Source organism: Sander vitreus, chromosome 11, assembly GCF_031162955.1.
Source record: "Sander vitreus isolate 19-12246 chromosome 11, sanVit1, whole genome shotgun sequence".
NCBI classification, from domain to species: Eukaryota; Metazoa; Chordata; class Actinopteri; order Perciformes; family Percidae; genus Sander; species Sander vitreus.
The window spans coordinates 5,206,127-5,217,012 of NC_135865.1; the positions used below are offsets into that span (position 1 = coordinate 5,206,127).

The following is a 10,886-nucleotide window of genomic DNA, read 5'->3' on the forward strand; positions in this document are numbered from 1 at the left end:
GTCGTACAACGGGCAGTGTGCAGTTTTGTTGGCGGCCGGCAGTCTGTGAATGTAATATGAGTGTGTCCGTGCGGAGTGGTAACAGTCTGTGTCTGTGTACTGTATGTATGTATGTATGCATGTTGTGTAGGGCTGGGTACCGAATTCAATACATTTTTTAGTATTGAATAATATTGAAAAATGCCCCGTCATTCAATACCCAATTTCAATACTTTAGGAGTAAATCTCATCAGCGTCAGTGAGCCAATAAGCATGTAGCATGCTTCTACCAAGATCTAATAATGTCTGTGATTGGTTGTCTAACGTTCCATGTCGTAGAGACACGCAGGAAAATCTCTACGTTACACAGGGCCGGGCTCACGTAGTAGGAGAGGAAAATAAATTGCCATTATGTGTAATGTTGTAATTTCTTTTTGTTTTAGAAAATTGGTATTGAAAAAAGTATCGTTTAGGAAGCGTAGTGAAGTCACAGTATTGGTATCGGTACCGGTATAGAATATTTTTGAACGATACCCAGCCCTACCTAAACAGCAGATACTGTCTGTGTATGTGTTTTCTCTCTTCCTTCCTCATTTAATCATTTATCCACGCAGTCCTACGCTCCATTGTCCAATCCTGATCCCACAGTGCAGGCCAATAGGGGTGCACGATTCAGAAAATGTCACGATTCGATTCATAATCGATTTTCGATTCAAAAAAGATTCTCGATTAAAAAAACGATTCTCAATTTAAAAAACTATTCACAGTATGTAAATGTAGTTACTTTTCCCATGTGATTGCAGTAGACATACAATAAAAAAAATAAAAAAAAACACCCCTACACCCCCTGCAACACCCCTACAGGCCAACATACACCGATGGAATTTTTCTGGCATTTACCTATACCATTAATCTTACTAATATTTGGCATTATCATTCTGGGCTGGTACCTCATAGTCATTAGTGGAGTGAATAACATTAAAGCAGGATAACCAATATAATATCATTCTATTATAATGATATTGTAATTATAATATCAGAAATAAATCATTATAATAACACAAATACATACGAAAATAAAAAAAAGGATGTGAGCCTTTTGAAAATTGTGGAATTGAATCACTAACCTAAATACACAGGCTGAACAACATGAAAACATGTTTCATGCATGACTACATGAGCTACTATAGCGACTTGGCAGTTATATCATAAATATCCTAGCAACCACATCAGGCGCTATAGTGAAGGTCTGCTGGAGAAGTGGTAGAGCCCAGTGACTGGCTGATACAGTATATATACCACGCTAGAAAAAGACACCTCACAAAGATCCCCCTCACGACGCTGTTGTAGCGTGGGTGCAAAGTAAAATTGAGTCATCTGAGAAGTTACATTTTAGAAACAGAGAAAATCATCTCCCATGTCCCCTGCTCCAAAGCCTTTATTTCTCGATAGCAAAGGGATTATATAAAAGGTGGTGTTTTAGTCAACTGGTAGCCCAGCCATGTGATTATTTTGTGGGGCAAAATATGTCACAACATAGCAACGGATTTATATTTAACCCCCTATTATATTCACACATAGGGAAAAAACTACCAAACATCTTTGTTTATCCAAAACACCCCCGATGCCACCCGCCTGTCAAATGACACCAGAGTTTATTCAACACATTCAAAGTTAAGATTTGAAGATTTGAGAGGATTTTTTGCAGCACTGCTGTAGTAGGCACCATTCTATTCTACTGGTTTACCTAATGAATTGTACTACCAAGTCTATGGAATATATATATAATATAAAATATATAATATAAGGGATAATGTAGAGCGAGTCGGTCATTATTGCCAGTTAGAACCCTGACAGGGTGATGCAGGACTTGCAGTCCCGGTCACGACGGATAACTTTACCGCTGATGAGCACGGCTCCGCGGTGAAGGCCTGGTCGCCCCGGTGAGTGAGCTAACCATGGAGCTAACTAATGCGCTGTTTGCACTGTTGACATTAGTGCTGTTAGCGATGCCCGTTTCCATCATCCTCTCTCTGTCTTTGTTACCCGCTGACCAGCTATATGAGCTCCGGATGAACACAGATATCGATTTAAAAATGTTCCGCCAGAGTCTGTGATCAGAACTCCGTCCATAGCAACGTTCTGTTATACTTAGCAACGGTCTGTTATACAGAAAGAACAGACCGTGGAATGCAGTAGTCTGGCTAAATGGATGTACATTGCTGCAATTATATCCCTCTTACTTTTCATGTCATCCAGGTCGGCGCTGGCCAACATCTGGGCCTCAGCCTCATCAGTGGGCACCTGCTGGTAGACGGCCGTCTCCAGAGCCGTCATGCTGCCGATGCAGATCCGCTCCCGCAGGTCATAGTTGCTCCGCTGGGCGCCCGCCACGCGATGGTGGACGGGCTTCCTACGGAACCAGCCGCGGGTCGTGTTTAATCTCGAGGGATGTGATCCTGGGGGAACACTGACAGAAAGCAAAGACAGATATTGGTGAATTTAAAGTAGGGCTGTGCCATTAATAAAAACTGTAATCGCAATTACGATTCCGGCTCTTAATTATTACAAAAACAGAGTAATTGAGAAAAACTATTATTTTCCGAATGGAAAAACAAGTTAAAACGGGAAAAGTATGAAGGGAAATTTCATTCATTGTCACTATTTTTTTTTCACTGTTTTTTTATTTTTTATTTAAATAAATTGAACATCTTTCCAAAAGACAATGAATAATCGTGTTAAATAATCATGATTTCAATACTGACCAAAAGTATCGTGATTAAGATTTTTTCCATTATCGAGCAACCCTAATTTAAAGATTATCAAATGTCACTATACAGTGTTGAGGTTTAGATGTTAAATTTGGTAAAATGTAGATAAACTGTCAAACAAAAATCAAATGTTGCTGCTGTGCTGACTGAAATGCTGCGTTGTGGCTCAGGGTTGCATGGCTATGTCTTCACCAGGAGAGGGCTTCACAACACAGCAACAGGCCAGCATCTCCTCACCAACCCTCTGAGTCATCCACAGCTGTGTTCACTCAAACACACACACACACACACACACACACACACACACACACACACACACACACACACACACACACACACACACACACACACAAATCTGATATCACCAAGTAATTAACAGTCCAGGTATCAATGACGAAGTTGTTTGCCCTGGAATAACATTACAACCAACCAATCAGTGGCAGGTTGTGATTGTGTGGTCATTAAAGGGGTGGTTCAGAATCGCATTTCCAAGTTAGCCAGTGTGTTATTGATCAGTGGAGACAGTTTTCAGCACTTTTCATCCAGTCCTTCTAGTTTCAGACTTCGCTGGTGCTAGGCTAGTGCAAGTCAACAGTATCGGCTAGCCTGCCACTAAAAAGTTCTTACCCACTCCACAGTACACCCAAGGCAAATAAATTATAACGCCAGACTATCAATGTAAATGTCTGTGTTGGTAGAATAATGTTAGAAATAAAACTACCCTTACATCTCAATGATCGCATTACATTTTGAGTTTCTCAGCAGCGGCGGAATTTTACTTTGCTCTGGTTAGTAGTACTGCGCCTGAAAGTAAACAAGAACCACTAGTAGTAGCCTAGTACATTGGTATTGAAGCATTAAACTAAGGACTAGGCAACATGGTGATTCTTTTGGTAGGCTACTCTAGCTATTAAATCTAGCCCCTTTCATAACGTTAGCCTAGCTGCTACTGATAGATTGAGACTGACAACGTTAAAGGAGATAACGTTACAGTTCAATGCATTGTGGAGAGTGACAACATTAGCTAACAATATATATATATATATATATATATATATATATATATATATATATATATATATATATTTATTAACAGGTAAGATTTAACCTACTTCCAAGAATTTTAAATTCTTCAAAAACATTACAGAGTTAACATGTAGACTAAACAAGCTAATAACAATAACTAGCTGCATGACCAGCTAACGTGTAGGCTAAACAAGCTAATAAAGATAACTAGCATGGCCAGCTAGTGTGCTAGCAGTTATTAAATTGGAAAGGGTTGAGCTACCAAGTGTGATATTGATAAGAAATTAAATATCAGTGTCCAGTTATATCTCTTAACAAGATGGAATGTCTGCCATTAGGCTAACCACTTAAACAGGCTACCTAGCATGACCAGCTAGTACGCTAGCAGACTTGTGGTGGTATGAACTAGCCTAAAGAGCTAATGTGTAGGCTAAACAAGCTAATAAAAATAACTAGCATGACCAGCTAGTGTGCTAGCAGTTATTAAATTGGAAAGGGTTGAGCTACCAAGTGTGATATTGATAAAATATCAGTTATTCTGTGCTGTCATTGAGTGTTGATCCAGGACCACCACCCAATCTGACACTAGGCACTACGTTGATGCCTGCGCCAAAGGGAAAATTATAATAAAAGAGAGAGACGTTGAACTTTAAAGTCTATAATGTTGGTTTGGCTCGTCATTGATTCACTTATCTGCCAAAATTGTTTTTAAAATATGTTCATAGCTAAAATGGATGCATGTGATTAATTTAGATTATTTTTTTAATCGATTGACAGCCATAGTTTTAAACCATATACCATACCATAACATAGGTCTTATAATAATTTGTTTTGCTTTGATTGATGTCTTGGTTTGCTGTGTTTTTTCCACAGACAAACTCTGTCAAAGAACAACAAAGTTTGGAAACCCATTCATTTGGACCACTTGCACTGGGGCATGTTCTTTTCCACCTAATTGGGAAATTGGACCAATTACAGTTTTAGTTTCTAAATAAAAAAACATTTATTAAACATTCTGTTTTTTTTTTTTATCATTTCATACATTTTCATGTATGGGCAAATGAACACACACATTAATCAAGTTCAAGTAGTTTATTGTCATGTACTCAAAAGGAATTATAAGTAATGATAATGGGGTGTGTGGGAAGGGGATGACGTGGCATCACAACAACATCAAGTTTTCTTGGATCCACATTTTCTTTTTTCTTGATTGATGACCGCTTTTTTAATAATATCCTCCATTTCTGAAAGAAAAGAGCACATGGTTTTACCTCCACAGACTTTACTCACAATACAAGACTGTGGTGGTCCTGGATCAACACTTAATGACTTGCAGCTAATTGTAGCATTGCACATATAACTTGCTAATGCTATAAAACACACACATTGCTAGGGTGTTTTGTCTGTAATTTTAGTAATGCATAACATGTCTACAGACTCACACAGGCTTAGCTTGAACCTTTTAGTAGTAAACTACCTTTAGGCTAGTTCATACCACCACAAGTCAGCTAGCGCACTAGCTGGTCATGCTAGGTAGCCTGTTTTCCATAGGATTAAAGTGGTTACCCTAATGACAGACATTCCATCTTGTTAAGAGATATACCTGGACACTGATATTTTATTTTTTATCAATATCACACTTGGTAGCTCAACCCTTTCCAATTTAATAACTGCTAGCACACTAGCTGGCCATGCTAGTCGTCTTTATTAGCTTGTTTAGCCTACACATTAGCTGGTCATACACGTTAGCTGGTTATGCTAGTTATCGTTATTAGCTTGTTTAGCTTACACATCAACTCTATAATGTTTTTGAAGACGTTCAAACTCTTGGAAGTAGGCTAAATCTTACCTGTTAAGCACAAAAGTGAAGCATCAGCGGGAGCTCTGAAACTGGCAGCCGTTACGATAGTGAAACTGGCAGACGTTTTTTTATATTCTTTTTTTATTTACCTTCACGTTGCACTATTAATGACATCACAATCAAAACGTGCCACTGATTGGTTGGTCATAATGTTAATCCAGGGCAAACAAATTCATCATTGATCCTGGACTGTTCATTTTATGATTAAAAAACAACAATTTACATCCTTATGTTTATGCATGTGTGCCAGATGGTCTTCTAATAGCTAGATTTCAGTAGGAGCCTTTAGTGACCCATCATAGCCTTAAGGACTGTATAAATGAGTTATTAGTGTTCAGATGAAGGGTAGACACTGAGGCTTGCTGAATCAGTGACTTCTTTTAAATCACTTCATAAAACAAATTTTTATGGACTTTCTTTTATGTGGTGTCGTCTTGTTATCATCTTTTATCGTCTTTTCATTTTATTTATTCATTTGTTGTTTTTCTGCCCTTTAAAGGTGTCACATCTTCTATTGTATCTATTACAATGTGTGTACTATATATGTGTATGTGTATTGATATGATATGTATATATGTGTATTGATTTGTATGTGCTTTTGTTTCTTCTGTCAAAGCACATTGTAAACTGTTGTTTTTAAAGGTGCTATACAAATACAGTTATCATCCCCTATATAATAATGCTGCTGATTGGCTGTCTAACGTAACAAGTCGTAGAGACACGCAGGAAAAACTCTACGTTACAAAGAGATGGGGCTCACGTAGTAGGAGAGAAAAAAAAATAGGGTGATTTGTGCCGTAATGTGTAATGTTGTTATTTTTTTTGTTTTATTAAGATTGGTATCAAAAAAAGTATAGTTTAGGAACCGGTATCGAAATCACAGTATTGGTATCGGTGCCAGTATTGGATATTTTTGCATGATCCCCAGGGCCAAAAACACGACTCTAGATGAATATTTATGTTGCTCAGCATCTGCTGGAAGTGCAGGCTACAGCAATGGGGATTTTTCACAGCAGTCATTTTGCCTCGCTATACTAGCAAAAGCTCAGGTGAGATGTCAGGTAAAATGTTGTAATAGCCCACCTGTTGCAAGCCGCTTCCTCGACACGCAGCTCCTCATTCGATCCAAGAACAGCAACTCCCCCATTACGAGCCTCCCCCTCTATCAGAGCGGGTGCGGCTAGCCTCGACAATGGATGTTCTTCGTTTTCCTTGTGGAAGGCAGTGAGCGGGAGAGGTTCCTCCAAGTCCTCTTGGCTCCCCAAACTAAACTGAGAGGAAGAGGAAGATCCGTGAGAGGGGAGGAAGATGCTAACATTTGGTTATACAGTAGGTATCGGTAGGTTGTCACAGAGCCAGGCACTCTTGCACCGACACAGAGACACGGGTCCAGGCCTCGGTCATCTCAATAGCAGGGAAGATCCTGCGTTCATTTAAATTTCTTGGAATATTAATAGACAACAAATTGACAACAAAAATATTGAATGGCTATGAGCTGGACCACTGATTTTCCTGTAGGGTTATTTCTTCTTTGTGGACTTCTTTGGGTTTTTGGTTCATCAGTTCAGATTACTTTGTTCTTGATTTTGTCCAAAAGGGGTTGATTTGTTCCAGCCAAGTTCAACATGGACACTGATGGATGCAAATTGAATTTCCATTATCTATAATTCATGTATAAAAATTAAGAGGGTAGGACCAGAAATGTTCTCAACTTCTTACTACCCATTTTGAACATGAACAATATTATTTGTCATTTGTCCGTTGAGTCGCTTACTTGTTGCTTATATGTTTCTAGGGGTTCCCGTTTGTTTTTCATTGTTATTGCGTATAAGTTTTACTTTGTGTTTGTATTTTTTTTTAACATGTTCAAATAATTGAAATGGTATGAATGTATCACTAGAGGCCCCACTGTTCCTCAGTCTTATTTTACCTGTGGTTTGATGTCAGGTAGCTCTGCGGGGGGGGCAGCCACTCCCTGTCCCTCCATCTCAGACTCGGCCTCTTCCTCGTCTACCTCGTGGATGGTGGGTGTAACATCGGAGGGGGGCAGAGAGGTCTTCCTTTTCTTCTGTTTCTTCTTGCGCCTTCTGTCCACGCTGTGCACCCTCTTGCGTAAACGCTGGGCCATGGGCAGGTGGGTGGATAAGGGGTGGTGCGTATGGTGAAATGAGTGTCTGTGATCTGTGTTAAACAAAATGAGGAATAAAATCAAAATGACATCACGGTATCAAATGGTGAGTCTGCTGACTGGGGACCAAGAATGTTTCTACAAAAAATGTCCTGGCGTTCCAGTTCATCGCTGAAATATTTCAGTCTGGACCAAAGTGGTGGATTTAGGTCCGATAATGTTTAAATAGAAACAAGTTAAAATATAAAGTGCATGTTTAAGACAGGGTCGGTAAGTATTTCTTAATAAACACGTTTTAATATATTGTTTGAAATCACTGCCTCGCGGCCCGTTTGGAAAGAACCAATGAAATGCCTCCTTGCCCCGCTGAGCGTACTCTACCCCTCCCCTGTACGAGCCTGAGCTCAGCGCACGTCGTCGACGCATTGCTAACAGTAGTCATGTTTGTTTTAAACAAGGTGTTTGCTTAGCGGTGAATGAGACATGAAGTGAAATTGCGGTCCTTTCTTCGCCTTTAAGACTATGAAATGTGATATAATTATATAATTGTAAAAATGTTGATGTCATATGGAATGAACAATTTCATGAAAACTTATGCATTCTTACTCTTGAGTAGGTTGATTTCTGATAATAATGTGGATCAATACTCTGTACTGGGTTAGGGTTATGGCTAAAAAACTGTTTGTAAGTGACACCTATTGGGTAGTTGTAGGTACAATGTCTATATGATACTTGTACAAAATACATGGTAGCTCGGCTTACATTCAAAGTCTTTCTCAGTGTAGTGTCGACCCATCCTGTCTCCACTGGTAGAAGCAGAGTCACTGATGATGTCTCCAAAGCGCTCCACAGACAGGGCTTTCTCCCAGTTCTCCTCCTCCTCTTCCTCCAGTTCCTCCACCAACCCTTCCTCATCTTCCTCCTCCACCTTCACCTAGGGGAAGGACGGAGAGAACACGTTCACTTGAAAACGCTTGAAAAAGTGCAGGGAGAAAGAGTTGACAGGGAGAGGACAATACAACATAAGAATTGCAGGAGAAGAGATCACTAGCTGTGAAAGAAAAAGGCTTTTCACTAAGAAATCTATAAGGGTCCATATAGTCCATCTGTCCATGCAGACAGCGATCACTATTGCTGTGGATTTGGAACTTGATGGTTACACGAATTGTGCCACTCTGATTGCTGTGTTGCATGTATTATCAAAGTGGGTAATCCAATCAGACATTCTTTTTTGACATAACACAGCTTGGCTTTGATTATCTGCCACACAGGGAGCAGATTCATGATAAATTAAAGTAAAATCCTAATCGGGATGAACATAAATGTGGGGGAGTTCCATCACCAATTCTGCTAGAGATGCAACAATTAATCGATTAGTTGTCAACTATTAAATTAATCGGCAACTGTTTTGATAATCGATTTATCGTTTTCAGTCATTTTTTATTTTTACAAAGTCTCTGATTGCAGCTTCCTAAATGTCAATATTTTTCTAGTTTCTTCTCTCCTCTGTGACAATAAACTGAATATCTTTGAGTTGTGGACAAAACAAGACATTTGAGGACGTTTGAAGTTTACAGTCAAAACCCAACACATACTGTGTCAATTAAAGCACATCAAATTAAAGGTCCCATATTATGCTCATTTTCAGGTTCATAGATGTATTTTGGGTTTCCACTAGAACATGTGTACTTGCTTTAATGTTCAAAAAACACATCATTTTTCTCATACTGTCTGTCTGAATAAAACCTGTATTCACCCTCTGTCTGAAATGCTCCGTTTTAGCGCCTGTCTCTTTAAGCCCTCCTCCCGAAAAAGCCCAGTCTGCTCTGATTGGTCAGCATTAGGGCTGTCCCAAACGATTCTTTTTTAAACGTTTAATCTAGCGATAATGTCTTCGATTAGTCGACTAATCTAACGATTAAGTTTTCATTTAAGACAAAGACAAAGACATTTGAGGACGTCACGTCGGCCTTTGGGAAACACTGATCGACATTTTTCACCATTTTCTGACATTTTATAGACCAAACAACTAATCCATTCATCGAGAAAATAATCGACGGATTAATGCACAATGAAAATAATCGTTAGTTGCAGCCCTGGATTCTACAGTAGGTACATTTTATTGTGAAACTGTCTCAACACACTGCATGTAAGTAGTTAGAACTGGATAAAGCCAAAGCCCACCACAGTTGGCCCCAGCCCCTGATTTTGCTTTGTATTTATCACAGGAGACACCTAAAAAGGGTATTGTAAAATGAATTATGTTTCAGTACAATAGGCACACAGTGCCTGTACATCCTCCGCTTCATGTATGTTGGACATCAAATCAATACAACAAAGCTAAGTAACAAAGAACTAATGCACTGGACAGACCCTGGAGACAGCGGAGGCTGAAGGGAGTGTCCTGCCAGAGACATGTGGTTCCTCTGCTTTTAGATTGGTGCTGGCTTGGTAAGCACACTGGCTCCTGCTCTGTGGTCTCCGATTTCTCTGAGCCACAGCTCCATTACATCCTAATTACCAGTGGGATGAAGGGACAGGACACGTTTAATGGTCTGAGCTACCTATCTACACAAGGCCCAGGCAGATGATGCCAGATAGAAAATAAAAAGGGAGCATTTTAAATTGACTGAGCAGTAAAAGCCTTGTTTACACTGGCTCAATTTTGCTCATTGTTTAAGGTGCTCTATATTCCTTCGAACCAATTCTATTTTAATTTCAACCTCTCTAACATCCTCCGTTCCTTACCTTGCCCTGGTAAGCACTGTTTTTCAGCGTAATACTCTGAATTGAATAGTCCTAATGTAATGCATGAGGTAATAATACTCTCAGCTGTGGCAGATACAGTGATGGATTTCCTCTAAACCTGCTTTTGCTTTGCTCGAGCTCCATTGGCGCGAATGACTCAAAACTCTTTTATTGTCAGCTTTGATGTCAGTCAGGGTGGAGGGACACAGGAGGGGGGGGCAACCCATGCTCAGGTGGTGCAGGCACTATGTGTGTCGGATTTGGATGGCCGACAATGTACAGTGATATTAAATACACTACATTGTATCGACATTAGGCCGCAAATGGCTATCAGAGATTTAAGAACAGGCTCCTATTACAGTGGACACACTAA

General features: G+C 39.6%; 1 protein-coding gene across 1 annotated transcript in view; it reads right to left on the reverse strand.

The window, feature by feature from the left end:
• slc4a3 (solute carrier family 4 member 3) overlaps positions 1–8,692 on the reverse strand; it is a 56,555-nt gene extending 47,863 nt beyond the window's left edge. The window contains 5 exon segments of the mRNA XM_078263178.1: positions 2,223–2,438; positions 6,362–6,392; positions 6,777–6,908; positions 7,568–7,818; positions 8,528–8,692. Coding sequence (XP_078119304.1) covers positions 2,223–2,438; positions 6,362–6,392; positions 6,777–6,908; positions 7,568–7,818; positions 8,528–8,561 — 664 coding nt within the window. The 5' untranslated portion in view covers positions 8,562–8,692.
• Between the last annotated feature and the right edge of the window lie 2,194 nt (positions 8,693–10,886).